The sequence below is a fragment of the Camelina sativa genome, chromosome 11, assembly GCF_000633955.1.
Source record: "Camelina sativa cultivar DH55 chromosome 11, Cs, whole genome shotgun sequence".
Lineage (NCBI taxonomy): Eukaryota > Viridiplantae > Streptophyta > Magnoliopsida > Brassicales > Brassicaceae > Camelina > Camelina sativa.
In genome coordinates, this window is record NC_025695.1 from 42,761,843 (window position 1) to 42,777,284 (window position 15,442).

Here is a 15,442-nt window from a genome sequence, read left to right on the forward strand (position 1 = left end):
AAATATGATGGAGCCAGGCTCTTTAGTCTTTGGTAAAAAGACTCAAATCTTACATATCTTATAAGCTTCTTCAAACATACACACTACATACAGACACCTAGAAGACAACAAAGTGCAATAAACGCCTAAAACATGTTACAATATTGAGACATCATTCATCATAAGCTACAACAATACCAAACGCTGAAACCTTTGTTGTTGCTTCATGCTAATCCAATATGATCCTCTTCACTCTTCAGTCCCTTCAGAATTCAGACACAGTCCTAGATTCAAGTTACCAGTTTTTGCTTCCTGCAGAGTAAGAAGAATTAACACAAGCATGAATAACACTCAACACTTTTTCATTAAATTGCTGAACTTAGAATGAAGCTAAGCTAACCTTAGCTTGGTCTGAGTCTGTTATGTTCATGTCAAGCTCAACAGCTTTAGGCAATGGTGATTCAGTGTCGAATTCTTCAGTCTCTTCAATTTCAGAATCCTTAGAAACCACTTTTTCTCTATGCTCAAGCATCGCAATCTACACAAATCAAAACCATTTTCAACTAAATCTCACACAACAACAATAAAAAGAACCCTAATTTAATGATTTTACCCCAAATTTGGGGGAATTCCAAAAAAGAAAGAAAACTCACAGGAGCGTATCGGAATCTTCGCTTAGGTGGCTCCTCAGTCTCACCACCGGAACCATTAGCGTCGGAGGCAGTAACCGTCGACGAGGTAAGTGGAGTCCACTTATGGAGAAGTAGATGGTGAGGTGAGTTACTGTTACTGCTGTTGTTACGACCGTTGGATTTAGATGCTCTGAAAACACCGACGGATGAGGTTGAGACACGTACCCACTTCTTCTTCCACTTCCTTACACGGCCACTAAACACCGCCGTCGCCGCCGGACCACTGTATCTCGACGACGTCCTGCTCAATCTCGATCCTACACCTTCCATTACTCTCTCTCTCTCTCTCTTCTCTCTCACTCACTCACCGCCGGCAAAAAAAATAGTTGCTTTATCTATCAGCTTTTAAAACGCTGCGTTTTAAGAAGATAATTACACACTGAGATATAGCTGGAAAACGCAGCGTTTTGAAGAGATAAATTGCTTTATCTATAAAGAAGTGGCGCTTCCTTTCATTCTCAGAAGCTCTCTTCAGTCTAAGCAGAGAGAGTTGAAGATGGAGCTCTGTGTTATCAGCACCACGATGACGACGGCAGCGAAGGCGATTAATCTGTTTCATCCTTCGATTACAATACGTGTTAGCTCCCGTTTGTTTCAATCAGATAGTGTGTTACAGTTTGGTGGGAGGCTGAAGAAACCAATTAGACCCTTGGAGACGACGATGTCTTGTGTCTCCAGAAAATTTGGGTTTCTCGGAGATTCAATGTCTAACGGTGGTGATTTCAAGCGGAGATTCGCGGCGGCTTCTCCTGCGGTTGAAACCAGTGTAAAGGAAGACAAGCTTCCAGCTGATCTTAAGGTCACGGAGACTGTACAGGCGAACTCAAGTGTAAGGGGTTTTCAAATTCTGTTTTTGTGGCATTGAGTTTATTCTTAGTTTTGGAATGACTTAGAGAACTTTTTTGATTTAGGTGAAATTGAGTGTGGAAGTTCCGAAAATTGTATGTGAAGATTGTTACCAACGAGTTTTAACCGAGTTTATGAAGCTCTCAAAGGTAGATTGATTTTTTTTTTCATCTTACATCGAAGCCGAACTTGTTCTATGTAAAAGCTTGTTGTTGATTGGAATTTACGATTAACTTAGGTTCCTGGATTCCGTCCTAAAACGAGAGTTCCAGAGAATATTATTGTTGGTTTCGTTGGGAGGCCATACGTTTTGAGAGCTACTGTTGAATCTATCTTGAAGAGAACACTTCCACACGCCATGGAGTCGGTAAGTTTTACTAATGTTTTATACTTTAGTTTACAATCGTTCACGGTTTAAGAGAATGATTTGTGAGAATTTAAGTCTTGTGATGTCTTCTTACTAAATTCGGTCGTTGTTGTCTTGGAACATTTTTCTTAGTCGATTTTTGGTTTTTGTAGGTGACTGGAAGGGCTTTAAAAGACTCGATACAGATTGTAAGCAGCTTTCCAGATATGGAGAAGGCTTATTCTCAGCTCAAGACTCTTAGGTTTTTGTTTAATCTGCAAAAATCTGAACAACAGCTCACGACTGTTGCTGCTTACTAATTAACTCGACATGAAATTCTGAATTTCTCTTGTTTTTTTTTCCAGTTATGAGGTGGTTGTTGATGTTGTGCCTGAACTAAGATGGAATCCTGAGGATGGGTATAAGAATATGAAGGTTGTTGTAGAATTAGGCGAGGAGATAGATGCGAAAAAAGCTTGTGAAAGACAACTGAGACAGAAATACAAGTCCCTTGGTGCGTTGAAGATTGTAATCGACCGAGGACTACAGGTAAATTAATGCATATCTTCCCATGTCCTTGTATTGTTTTTTTGCAATCATTGAAGATTGATTACATAGGACCGACCTGTTATCTAGTTACAGTTAAAATCAGCCACTGTAGCTTATTAAAATACAGATGTAAGCTTTTTATAATTTGGTTATGAATCTGGCTGCATTAGTTCGTACTTAATTCTGCAAAGATGATGATATAGTTGCTAGAAATGCTTTTTGATTATATCCTATAATCGTGTAGGTGGGAGATCTTGCAGTTGTTGATATTTCTGCTACAACCATAGATGAGGACGGGTCAACGGGTCAAGCAATTCCAGATGCTGAAAGCAAAGGTTTTACAACTGTTATATTTCGAGAGTCATATGATATTCCTTACTGAAATGTCGTTTCCGTTTGCCAATGAATGCTGAGATGTGTGGTTATGTGTACAGGATTTCACTTTGACACGGAAGAAGGGAATAAATTACTTCCTGGATTCCTTGATTCAATCACAGGAATTCGAGCAGGCGAATCAAAGACATTCACGCTTGTGTTTCCTGAATCATGGAAACAAGAAAATCTCCGTGGCCAACGTGCTCAGTTCACTGTGAGTGAGCTCTTCTTCATACACCAGACATAACGAAAAAGATGATAACAAAGAGATCATACTTTGGTAAGCTAATCGTATCTGTTTTCTTCAGGTTGACTGCAAGGAACTTTTCTACAGAGATTTACCAACGTTAGATGATTCACTTGCTGATAAATTGCTCCCTGGATGCACCACTTTAAAGGAGGTAATGAACAGATGGATTTTGTTTAAACAAGTTTTATGAAAGAAATTTTCTTTTCTCACTGTAATTATCTAATGAAACAAGTAAACAGGTTGAAGAAACTCTGTCTAAAAGATGCCAAGAGATGGAGGAGGAAGCTAAGGAGCAAGCGACAGACAACGCCGTCCTTGAACAGATTCGAAAGGTCATTATCTAATTCCACAAAGCATTTGTAGCATTAACGTTGTTGATCTGTGTGATAAAGAACATCTTTGCTTTTCTTTTGTTTTAGATGGTTGAAGTAGAGATTCCTCAATCTTTATTTGAGGAACAAGGAAGGCAGTTTTATGGAGCTAGGCTTCTAGAGATTCAGGCAAGCATTTTCGATAACTGTCGTTGATTTCTATCTCTTACTCGCTTTTGCTGTCACTCAGATTCTTAATGTTAAATGACATGGAGCTGCAGGGAAGCATGAAGCTCACTGAAGATCAATTGGCTTCTCTTTCAAGTCAAAAAGCAGTAAATGAGTTTCTAGAAACGCAAAGAGAGAGCATTACCAACATAATCAAGCAGAATTTGGCTGTTGGTGATATCTTCAAGCGCGAAAACTTAGAGGTATATTATATGCTTAATACTCTTGTCGTCTCAGAGCAAGAAACAAAACAGAAATTAGTAACAAAAACATTGTCAAATCCTTGAATGCAGTTCTCAACAGATGAACTAGTAAAAGAGGTCGAGAACTCGATCTCAGAATTCAAGAAACATAAACAAGAGTATGACGAGGAGCGTGTGAAAGATCAGGTTAGTTCTCTAGTGAATCTTAGTTAAGTAATATAATTTTTGTTGAGCTGTGTAATATAAACTGAAAAAGAGAGGTTCTTCTTGAATTGGTGGGTTAGGTACAAGAGATTTTAGAAGGAGCAAAAGTGCTTGAATGGTTGAAAGAACGAGCCGAGATTCAATACATCACTCGTTGATGAGCATATAGGTATGTATGTCTGTATGTATTGGCATGTTCTGTATTTTTTGTATGAGGGATTTCTGTTGGCTTATGATTATTCTGTCATAAGAAGAGAACTTTTGTATTTGATGATTGTTTGTAAGATTAATAGGTGCAATAAAATTATTTCCGAAAACACTGCTTTTTTTTATTTTATAATTTGGTTCACTTTTTGAATTTATAATTAATGGATTTTAGTCTTTTAGATATGGTATTGATAAAAAAGTATATTACGTCCATTTCCTATTGAAGTTTGCCACCTAACATTGACTATGACTTTGTTTTTTATCTGTCAAATAACTCTTCTTCTTTACTACTTAGTTTGATTTGGTTTTATATGGACGCTTGACTGAATTTTCCCCTCTGAACTCATCACTTTTGCTACTTTTCTTAGCTGTATTTACGAACTACCTCCTCATGATCCATGTTTAAACTTGAAAAAAGTAATTTAAATCTCACCAATCCTTAGTAGTTGCACCATTTTCCCAACTATCATAAACATTTTAATAATAAAAAGAAGTTTCTAACTAACTAGTGATATATAATAAAATGCTAATTCTGTTTTAAAAAATATTTCTATCACATATGTCAAAGATAGAGAAAAACTCAATACATATGTTAACAACAATTTTTTTTTTTTGATAAATTGCTAGGCGCTAATCGGACGGTCGGGGTGGGCCTAGCGCTTAGCGAGAAAATCAGAAATTAAACGGGGATTAATCGGGGACTAGTTTTTGGGTTATTTTATTAAATTAATAGTAAATTAAAACTATATAGTACTAAATATATGTATAATTATGTTTATGTGAAAAGAAAAATATCAAATAAAATATAAAGTTATAGTATTGTCTTTAAAATTACGGTAAAAAACATAAAAACGTAATATTAAGAAAAAATAATGATTTTAATTAAAAGTTTGTACATTAGTTATTGTAAAACATCATAAACTCTTAATTTAAATGTCTAAATAATAGAAATATATATATTTGATTTATATTTGGCTCCAAAAATAATAGGTACATCCAAAATTATGCGGGAATTAATCGGATTAGACGGTATAATCGGATAATAGATGTTAGGCGGGATTAGTCATTAATCGAGGCGGAGAGGGTGGACCTAGCGATTTTACGGGGCGTAATCGGTGCTAGGCGGGGATTTTTAAAACAGGGTTCCCAACACTCCCCAAGAGAGCATGGGTCCACTTGTTAGCTATTGGATACCCGACAGAGTAGAGGTCCACATGTTAGCTATCGGTTTGCTTAGACTAACTACATGGAAAGCCAAAACGGCACTCCATGTGTTGGTTTCTGAAACACTACAATCTGCATGTGAAATCGCAGTGACTGAGACTCGAACTCGTGATGGCGGATATCTCAACTGAAGGTCCTTTACTACCAGAGCTAGAGGCTCCGGTTAAAATTCTAGCATTCAAAAAAAATGAAAAATTCTCCCGACCTCTCGACGTTTGTCTTCGTTTCTTAACATACGCAAGGTTTTCTATTTGTCTTTGTCAATAACAGTGTTGGATGAATTCAAAATTCTTAAAATGTTATATCGGTTTATTCTCTTGCATTACTTAAAAAAACAAAAAAAAAAAAAAACTATAAAATTGCGATAAGAGATATTTACAGCGTACAAAATCATATAATAATGGATATAGTAATTTTTTTTTTTTTAAATGAAGACTAAACTGTAATTGTGTAAATGCTAGCGATGAAGCGATCTAGGGTCCCTAAAACATAACATTTACCGCTCTAAATATCCGCCGTAACCGTAAGTTATGTTTAACTTGGTTAGAAAAACCAAAAAAACTATTGAAGCATTTATTTACATTCGAGATTCTAGTAGTGAATATGTTGTTTTTTAGTATACATAGCTTGTGAAGTCAAACAAGCAAAGCACCAAGTCAAGGAGAAGAGTAAAAAAGAAAAGGAAGAAAAAAAAACTTGAAAAAAGACACAAGACTGTCTGTGAACAGTGTTATGTTTGTAAAAAAACAAGGGGTGTGGTGAGTAATTTGGAGTTACCATCGTACTACCAAAAAAGAGTGGGTCCCATCCTTCACCTCTCCGTCTCTTCCACCTCTCTCCTCCATAGATTGATTTTTATTTGGTTTCCTTTCTTTGCTAAAATGATTTTATCTCTCTCACTCTCAATAGTGTGAGTTTTGTTGTCATACAACTTCAGATCTAGAAGAAGAAGAAGAAGCAAGTGTGTGTGTGTGGAGAAACCCATTTAAAACCCTAGAAATCCAGTGTCAATCTCGGTAATGAACGTTGCTTTTTTTTGTTTTTCACTGTTAGATTTGATCAGTTTGAAGTCTTTAGTTTTTTTATTACTTTGGTTTTATCACCAATGCTGTTTGATTCTCTCAAGTTCTTGTTTTTTTTTTTTTTTTCTTTCTTTTCTTGTAAAAGAGATCTGCTTCTTTTTTTCCTCATGCTTCTACTTCTGCTTGATCGGACTTTGTTTGCTTTCTTGCTCTCATGGTGAACAAGAGGGTTTTTGAGCTTTGGGTAGTTTTAAGACTACTTCTTTTCAATTCACAGGGTTCTTTTGAATGTTTTGGTCTGTGCAGTTGAGTGATTGAAGAAGGGTTTTTTGATTCCCAAATAAAAAGATTACAACTTTGATTGAGAACAATCTACAGAGTTTCTTTTGGTGTTTGCTATTTTTGTTTTTGATTGCAATTTTGATGCAGAAATAAGATCTATGGTGTACTACATTCTTTAGTTTAGTGTTATCGTTTCTAATTGGTGTTTTGTTTCTGTAGGAAAGAACCTTCTGATATCCTGAAGATGGCGATCACAGATACTGAAAGTCCTCTTCTTGGGGAAATTTCTTGTGGTACCTTACTGCAGAAGTTGCAGGTAAACAATCTTACAACACTCTTTTTAATTCCTAAGATTTTATTTTCAGGGCTTTATTTTTTTAACTCAACATCTTTGTGTAACAACAACTTTTTTTAATTAGGAAATCTGGGATGAAGTTGGTGAGAGTGATGAGGAAAGAGACAAACTGCTTCTTCAGATAGAGCAAGAGTGTCTTGATGTTTACAAGAGAAAAGTTGAGCAGGCTGCTAAATCCCGAGCTGAGCTTCTTCAAACCTTGTCAGATGCTAATGCTGAGCTATCAAGCCTCACTGCATCTCTTGGAGATAAAAACTTAGTTGGCATTGTAAGGTTTTTTTTTTTGGTCCATATGGTTTAGAATTGGAAAATGTAATTGAAGTGTTTTGTTTGTAATATTTTTTTTTGTCTTTTTGTTTTGTTGTTGCAGCCGGATAAGTCTTCAGGAACGATTAAAGAGCAACTTGCTGCTATAGCACCGGCTCTTGAACAACTGTGGCAACAGAAAGAGGAGAGAGTCAGAGAGTTCTCTGATGTACAATCACAAATTCAGAAGATATGTGGAGAGATTGCTGGGGGTTTGAGCAATGAGGTTCCTATAGTTGATGAGTCTGATTTGTCTCTGAAGAAATTAGACGATTTCCAGAGCCAACTCCAAGAGCTCCAGAAAGAGAAGGTAAGCTTTGTTAGGAATCGCCTGATCTCGTGTTGATACAATGTTGCTTATGTTTTCCTTTGTTTTGGCAGAGTGACAGGCTGCACAAAGTGCTAGAATTTGTGAGTACTGTTCATGATCTATGTGCCGTTCTTGGTTTGGATTTCTTAAGCACTGTCACTGAAGTTCATCCGAGCTTAGATGAAGAAACTGGTGTCCAGTCTAAAAGCATTAGCAATGATACACTTTCAAGGTTGGCTAAAACTGTCTTGACTCTGAAAGATGATAAGAAGCAAAGACTTCAAAAGGTAAAGACAAATTTCTCTGCATCCTTAGCTTGTCTAAAATTGTTCCCTAGAAATTGCATATGTTGTATATATCAAACTGGTTGAGAGGTTTTTAATGATTATTTGTTTTTGTTGTTGCAGCTTCAAGAGCTGGCTACTCAGTTAATTGATTTGTGGAATCTGATGGATACTCTTGATGAGGAAAGGGAGCTTTTTGATCATGTGACCTGTAACATTTCAGCTTCAGTTGATGAAGTCACTTTGCCAGGTGCTCTTGCACGTGATTTGATTGAGCAGGTAATCTAATATTGCATTGATAAATCTTCCTATGTGTTCTGAAGAATTCAGTTACTGCTTTGCTAAAAGTTTCATATAAACTCGTGAAGGCCGTGGTGGAAGTGGATAGGCTTGACCAGCTGAAAGCTAGCCGAATGAAAGAAATTGCTTTCAAGAAACAATCTGAGCTTGAGGAGATATATGCTCGTGCTCATGTAGAAATAAATCCGGAATCTGCTCGTGAGAGGATCATGTCGCTGATTGATTCTGGAAACGTTGAGCCTACTGAGTTATTGGCAGACATGGATAGCCAGATAGCAAAGGCTAAGGAAGAAGCATTTAGTAGAAAAGATATATTGGACCGTGTTGAGAAATGGATGTCAGCTTGTGAGGAAGAGAGCTGGTTAGAAGACTACAACCGGGTAATGCATAACTTCTCTCAATCACACACACTATGATACATCAAAATATGCAGTAACTTTAAATTTGATCTTGAGCATTTCCATGGTTTTGTTTTCTGAGAACAGGATCAGAACAGGTACAGTGCAAGCAGAGGCGCACACTTGAATCTCAAGAGAGCTGAGAAAGCTAGGATTCTGGTTAGCAAGATTCCTTGTATGGTTTGAATAGCTAAGATATGCTTGCAAACTTCTCTTATGTATTCATTCATATCAAATAAAGTTTGGATCTTCTGTTTTGTGCAAAGTCATGGTTGACACATTGGTTGCCAAGACCCGGGCTTGGGAAGAGGAACACAGCATGTCCTTTGCCTACGATGGTGTTCCTCTGCTAGCTATGTTAGATGAGTACGGTATGCTTAGGCAAGAACGAGAAGAGGAGAAACGGAGGCTAAGGGTAAGTTCATCATTTTTACTCAATTATGATAAGGGGAAATGATCAGTAACCCCCTGAACTCCTCTGTCTTTTAATGAACAGGAACAAAAGAAGGTTCAAGAACAGCCACACGTAGAGCAAGACTCTGCCTTTAGCACCAGGCCAAGCCCTGCAAGACCAGTCAGTGCTAAGAAACCGGTGGGGCTACGAGCTAACAACGGAGGAGCAAATGGAGCTCCAAACCGGCGTTTATCATTGAATGCAAACCAGAACGGAAGCAGGTCTACTGCAAAAGAAGGAGGAAGAAGGGAGAGTCTCAACAGGCCGGCTGCTCCTACAAACTACGTTGCCATTTCAAAAGAGGAAGCTGCTTCATCTCCAGTTTCAGGTGCTGCAGATCATCAAGTTCCAGCTTCACCTTGATGGTTAAAAAAATAAAAGAGGAGAAGATCTGTAATTTTCAATGTTTGAGTTGGTTTTAGGGAGAAAAAGGCTTTGATGAAACACCTGAGAGAGAGAAGACACAAAAAACATTTCAGAGTAGAATGTGTATGTGTGTGTGTGTCTGTTTTGTTAGTGTTGTTCTAGTAGTTGGTACGGTATCATCTTGACTCCAAAAAAGCTGCAAATGACTTACTTATCTAGGGATTATGGGAGTAAATGTAAGCTTGACCAAAATCACAACTTTCTTAGTTCTTACAAACGGTACATTGTGTTTATGCGCCACGCGCTCATCTCATGTATGATCATGATTTATATGGGCCTGGAGATAGAAGGCCCATAAAAACCTATTGCACGATCGTTTTTGTCCAAGTTTTTAGCATCCTCAAGTTGGCAAGGTCGGTCACATCTCAGTTTTATCAAAATGTATCAATCTTATGATAATTGTGTTCCAATTCCAACCATAACCGCAATTAAGTTGATTTCGGTTCTGTAGTCGAAATTGTAATTCAGCTTTTTATTATTTTTTGTTGGTTCGGTTAATTTAGTCTTATATTTTTGGTTTTCTTCATTTCAATCATGCTTGGTTATGTAGGTTACCAAGGTAAGGTTCTATTCCTTTTTTTTTTTCAGTGTAAACAGAACAACTTTGTTACGGTTCGGTTTTAGAAAAGCTTGTTCTGGTTTCTATATCCACTTTTAAGTGACAAGTGTCATTGACTCGTGTGAAGGGTGAAATGAATGTGGCATTGTCGCGCGTGCATGTCCGCCACGGAGCATCGAAATGTTTCGGTCTCCTCTTCTTCCTAATTTGTCCACTTCTCATATCGCTGTAGAGAGAGAAAGAGAGAAAGAGAGAGAGAGAAATGACGACAATGGCGAGGATGGAGAGAGACGCAATGGAGACGGTGGCTCCCTATGCTCCAGTAACTTATCACCGTCGTGTTCGCGGTGACTTGGATGACACACTTACTAAACCTTGCACTTATGATATCCTAACCTATCTATAAATGTTCATATACATAAATAATGCGTGACTTGTACGCTACTTAACCGGGTGTTTTTAATATTTAGATTTGCCGAGAGCACTACAAGCACCAGACATGGAACACCCGCTAGGAACACCAGAGCATAGACACAATGGCCTTAGTGTTATGCAGCAACATGTAGCTTTCTTCGATTTGGATGATAATGGCATCATTTATCCCTATGAAACGTTCTCTGGTACACCCTTTAACCTCTCCATATATAGAGTTAATGAGTTATAACATATCGGTTTATATATTTACTGGTTCTTGTATACATATACGAAATCGACTGCACCAGGGTTCCAGTTACTCGGTTTCAATTTACTTGCGTCACTTATCTTAACGGCTTGTATCCACTTAGCTCTTAGCTATGCTACTCTCCCGGTACAGTACATATAGTTTGGTTTAACTTATTTTAGCTTTATTGAGCTGGACCTAGCTATGATTGTTACGTTTATGACTGCTGAAACAGGGATGGTTACCGTCTCCATTTTTCCCTATATATATACACAACATTCACAAGGCAAAGCACGGAAGCGACTCTAAAACATATGACAATGAAGGAAGGTTAGTGATTCTCTTTACCACAATCCATATTTGATATTTCTATAATTATATCGCGATTCATACCACGATTTATATGTATATATGTATGCTTTGGGAAGGTATACACCAGCAAATCTTGAGTTGATGTTTAGCAAATATGCGAGGACAGTACCAGATAAGTTGAGTCTTGGAGNAATGAGTTATAACATATCGGTTTATATATTTACTGGTTCTTGTATACATATACGAAATCGACTGCACCAGGGTTCCAGTTACTCGGTTTCAATTTACTTGCGTCACTTATCTTAACGGCTTGTATCCACTTAGCTCTTAGCTATGCTACTCTCCCGGTACAGTACATATAGTTTGGTTTAACTAATTTTAGCTTTATCGAGCTGGACCTAGCTATGATTGTTACGTTTATAATTGCTGAAACAGGGATGGTTACCGTCTCCATTTTTCCCTATATATATGCACAACATTCACAAGGCAAAGCACGGAAGCGACTCTAAAACATATGACAATGAAGGAAGGTTAGTAACCTCTCGTAACCACAATCCATATTTGATATTTTCCGTAATTATAGGATCGCGATACACTCAGATTTATATGTATATATGTATTGCTTTGGGAAGGTATACACCAGCAAATCTTGAGTTGATGTTTAGCAAATACGCAAGGACAGTACCAGATAAGTTGAGTCTTGGAGAACTATGGGACATGACGGAAGGAAACCGCGATGCCTTTGACTTTTTTGGATGGTACGTACTTGTTACAATGCTCAAATGTGGTGATGTTCCCTTTATAATTAACGGATTTTTGGTTTCTTGAAGAAGTGTGTTAATTGGTATGTAGGCTAGCGAGCAAGGTGGAATGGGGAGTATTGTATGTGTTAGCGAGTCAGGGCCGTCTCTGCCCCATAGTAGAGTAGGCAAATACCATGGGTCCATTCCAAATATTAAAAATTTTCTTTAAACAAAAAAGTCCAATTTTTTCAAAAAAAAAATTTATTAAAGGTTTTTAGGTTTTTTAAAAATTTGACAGAGGTTCCATATTTGTTTAAGACGGGGCTGTAGCGAGTGATGAAGAAGGATTCTTGTCTAAAGAAGCCATAAGGCGGTGCTTTGATGGAAGCTTGTTTGAGTATTGTGCCAAGAACTACGCTGAGATCAAGGAGTACAAGACGTACTACTGATCATCATCACTTGGAACTAGTGTGGAAAGCACTTGAATTAATTCAATAGTGGTGATGTAATGAAGCAGTAATTTGTATATGGTGCGTTTGTTTAGTATGCATGCATGTAAAAATATATTCAATAGTGGTTTATTATTCACCTGCCTTTCTTTCTTTAACAAGATGCTTTTAAGGTCTATTTCTTTCAATTAGGATACAAAGATTTATAAAAAATTCCGTATTTTATTTAAAACATTACAGTGGTTCAAGCGTAAATAAAATGTTACGTAAAGATTCGAATTTGGATTCGTTAACTTTTGGGAGTCAATTTGACTATTTACATAAAAAGAAGTAAACTCGAGTTGTTTTACTATGATTTCAGTTTGGTTTGGTTGATTTGGGTAGGAACCCTGCATACACTGGAACAAGAGGCTTCCTTTTTCATAAAGTTTTTCTTTGGTACTTAAGGCCGACTAATTTAGTTTACATGATCAAAACCCATTATAAAGAAGATAAGAACTAGAAAGAACAAATTAAGTAGAGGCCCTACGAACAGAAAAATACAAAAGTTTAAACAAGAGAGCACACGAACATATTACTTTTAATTAGTCTTTGTCATATTATTTGGTATTAAGTAAAGGACAAAGAAGCGACGATGTGGAAGAACTGCAAATTCACCAAGACATCTTTGGCATGGCTAGTGGCTCGGCGTTCAATTCGTGAGAACAGCTCATTGCTTAGCTCTTCGCCTATGTGAGCTTCCACAAGCACTCCTGCCACACTCCGACAACTACTAGCAAAGGCTCGACCGACCTCGGATGCGTCGTCCGGCTCACTCACCACAAGCGGACTCCCTCCTTTGTAAACCACCAGCTTCTCAATTGCAAATGAGCCGTTGGCTTCAACTACTTCCTTGAAATCTTGCAAGCTTGGTGCGTACACTGGGATATTGAATCCGTCCCGTTTCTCTGCCGCTACCAAACCCTAAAAATAAAATGTTAATTGTGGTTATTGGTTAATCATAGATTCAGATAACAATTTTAAACCGAAATTCTAAAAAAAAAACCATCAGGACTTTTAATTAGTTGAACACGAAAAAAAAAAATGTTCGAATAATTTTATGATGAGCCTCAAGGACTATGTTTTTCGTAACTCAATATGTGAATTTATATCCTGATTGAATTATATATTATGTACTTTTTGATTCACTAACTTTTATATTAGTATCATTTGACTATATATATGTACTTTTTAAACATATGTGAACTTTACTTTTTGGTGGTGACTATTTGATCTAACGGACTAAAATGATTATGTTAGAAAGCAACGTAACAATTCTTCTTGAATTTTTTGAGTGACTTCTTTTACTACCGTACTTCAATAATATGGCCTGCCGATTTTGTCTCTAAGGTCATCATGTCGAGTTTATTTTGACGGATATAATGATCGTAGAGATGGATGGTTCAGATTCATTTAGGATCGATGAGGGCAATCCGGCGGGTAGAATTGATTGTTACATTTAAAAGTTAAAACGATCTAGGAGCGGTGAGACTACCGTGGTCTTAATCAAAGCCACACCAAAATCATTTGTTTCTGTTTTGTACATACGTATATGGATTTACACACAATATTAACTTGTTTATGAAAAATATTTTTTGTCGTTAATAAACTGTATTTCAAAAAACTTGTTGATATAAATACAATACTACGTTACGTTTGGTGATTTTTTCAAAGATATATTTTTGGCAGTATATCGAACTTTATTTTATGAAAAGTATGGATAGCATGTGGTCCTGTATATACAATATAACTATAGAATACTATAGGTTTGAAATATAATCTTGTTAAGAAAAGCTTAATTTCAAGAAACTTGTGGTTAATTAACATTTGATACTAATACAGTACTATATAGTATACTAGGTTTGTTGACTTTAAGAGTTAAAAGTTTTGAACTTTTAGTTTTCTTAGAAAATAGTTAATTTCTTAGACAGAGCAACAGAAAAAAAGAAGGTTAGCTGGCGACATTTCCAAAGAATTACTTAAATTGGCTCAAATGTAGATATTTTATCCTAGTGTTATATAAGTAAGTTGTTTCCTCATTTCCAGCGTTTATTTGTAAAAGGCAAAGAAGGGCATAGGTTAATAGTAATATAACTATTAGATAAGTTAAGAACTCGAGGTTAATAATTTAGAGTTTTAACTAATTACTTTGGGGAATAGACTAAGGTCGTACGTACCTCGTGGACAAGGTCGTCCCAAGCGTCCTGAAAATGAGTGCCGAAGAGTAGACCGGCACCACCCTGGTCGGTGGGGTCCAGAGAGGTACGACCGAGACAAACCAGAAACATGGCCCCACCTCTCTTAACCTCCGCAGCTCTTGCTCTCAAAAACTCCGCCAAGTCCGCCTGAAACTGTCGCTTGTAAGCCGTCGTTGTCTTCTCTCCAGCGCCGTGTATGAAAACTCTCCCTCTATTGTACGCAGCTGATCTCCTATCCGTCACACTTTCCGGCACCTACCATATTTTCCATTTCTTAACATATTTATCAAAAGTGTTTTGTTTTGGATTTTTTTATTAATATTAATCAAACGAAAAAAAAATTTAAGTTCACAAAATCAAAAATAATGTTGGCATAACAAAAACTTCTGAGGTAGACTAGCTAGTCCCGAATTTTGATAGCCCTAGTCCGGTAGAAATATTAATAATAAGTCCCGTATTTTGACATTAATTTAGTGATCTATTTAACCGTTAAAGCTAGCTTAAAGCAGAAAAACCGAACACCATGACACGTGTAATAAGGTGACCTAGCAAACGTTACGTATAGAGTGTGTACCTGAGAGAGCCAATGTAAGGAGAAGGCAGAGTGGAAAAAGTCAATGGTTCTCGCCGGAAAAAGTCTCCGGTAAAATGAGCCGGGAACACCAGCGACGAAGTAGGAGCGGTTTCCATCGGCAGCAAGGCACTCCTCCATGCAAGAGTTAGAGACAAGTGGTGGAAGAAGCTGAAAAAGTGTGTTGAAGTCATTGCTCGGGAGATCGGCGAAGAAAGCTGTGAACTCCGGCGGGTCGATTCCGGCGGAATCAAACCTCTTAGAGATGTGTTTGACTATGAAATCGATTATGTGGACAGTGTTTGCGCCGGATGAGCAGCCAAGATCAACCGCCGTGAACGGTGGGGGACTGGCGGAGG

At 37.3% G+C, this 15,442-nt stretch overlaps 6 protein-coding genes across 7 annotated transcripts in view; 4 read left to right on the forward strand and 2 right to left on the reverse strand.

The window, feature by feature from the left end:
- LOC104726068 lies at nt 1-1,000 on the reverse strand. The gene is made up of 3 exons (XM_010444839.2): nt 633-1,000; nt 380-517; nt 1-291 (listed from the first exon to the last, which is right to left on the reverse strand). Exons 1-3 carry the CDS (start codon nt 939-941, stop codon nt 229-231), a joined length of 510 nt encoding a protein of 169 aa, XP_010443141.1. The 5' UTR covers nt 942-1,000; the 3' UTR covers nt 1-228.
- LOC104726069 (trigger factor-like protein TIG, Chloroplastic) lies at nt 1,117-4,891 on the forward strand. Of its 2 annotated transcripts, XM_010444841.2 has the most exons (14): nt 1,117-1,500; nt 1,583-1,666; nt 1,756-1,884; nt 2,037-2,125; nt 2,229-2,412; nt 2,657-2,747; nt 2,847-3,001; nt 3,096-3,188; nt 3,277-3,369; nt 3,457-3,537; nt 3,630-3,779; nt 3,870-3,965; nt 4,064-4,152; nt 4,818-4,891. In XM_010444841.2, exons 1-13 carry the CDS (start codon nt 1,168-1,170, stop codon nt 4,139-4,141), a joined length of 1,656 nt encoding a protein of 551 aa, XP_010443143.1. In that variant the 5' UTR covers nt 1,117-1,167; the 3' UTR covers nt 4,142-4,152; nt 4,818-4,891. The 2 variants fall into 2 exon arrangements, with proteins under 2 accessions (XP_010443143.1, XP_010443142.1); XM_010444840.2 differs by lacking the exon at nt 4,818-4,891 and having other exon boundaries at nt 4,064-4,300.
- On the forward strand, nt 6,267-9,762 carry LOC104726070 (65-kDa microtubule-associated protein 1-like). Its single transcript, XM_010444842.2, has 10 exons — nt 6,267-6,430; nt 6,938-7,034; nt 7,138-7,341; nt 7,444-7,689; nt 7,761-7,976; nt 8,097-8,252; nt 8,342-8,653; nt 8,759-8,846; nt 8,938-9,086; nt 9,168-9,762. Exons 2-10 carry the CDS (start codon nt 6,963-6,965, stop codon nt 9,486-9,488), a joined length of 1,764 nt encoding a protein of 587 aa, XP_010443144.1. The 5' UTR covers nt 6,267-6,430; nt 6,938-6,962; the 3' UTR covers nt 9,489-9,762.
- Nucleotides 10,321-11,445, forward strand: LOC104726071 (peroxygenase 2-like). The gene is made up of 6 exons (XM_019232105.1): nt 10,321-10,457; nt 10,581-10,730; nt 10,833-10,918; nt 11,007-11,101; nt 11,200-11,279; nt 11,345-11,445. The coding sequence occupies exons 1-6, from the start codon at nt 10,373-10,375 to the stop codon at nt 11,443-11,445; spliced, it is 597 nt and encodes a 198-aa protein (XP_019087650.1). The 5' UTR covers nt 10,321-10,372.
- Nucleotides 11,284-12,431, forward strand: LOC109127708 (peroxygenase 2-like). Its single transcript, XM_019233037.1, has 5 exons — nt 11,284-11,430; nt 11,519-11,613; nt 11,716-11,841; nt 11,936-12,007; nt 12,125-12,431. Exons 2-5 carry the CDS (start codon nt 11,552-11,554, stop codon nt 12,141-12,143), a joined length of 279 nt encoding a protein of 92 aa, XP_019088582.1. The 5' UTR covers nt 11,284-11,430; nt 11,519-11,551; the 3' UTR covers nt 12,144-12,431.
- LOC104726072 (indole-3-acetate O-methyltransferase 1-like) overlaps nt 12,763-15,442 on the reverse strand; it is an 18,211-nt gene continuing 15,531 nt past the window's right edge. Inside the window, exons 3-5 of the mRNA XM_010444846.2 lie at nt 15,087-15,442; nt 14,492-14,767; nt 12,763-13,238 (exon numbers count right to left, since the gene is read on the reverse strand). Of these exons, the coding sequence (XP_010443148.1) occupies nt 12,885-13,238; nt 14,492-14,767; nt 15,087-15,442 (986 nt within the window). The 3' untranslated portion in view covers nt 12,763-12,884. The remainder of the gene's footprint in view (nt 13,239-14,491; nt 14,768-15,086) is intronic.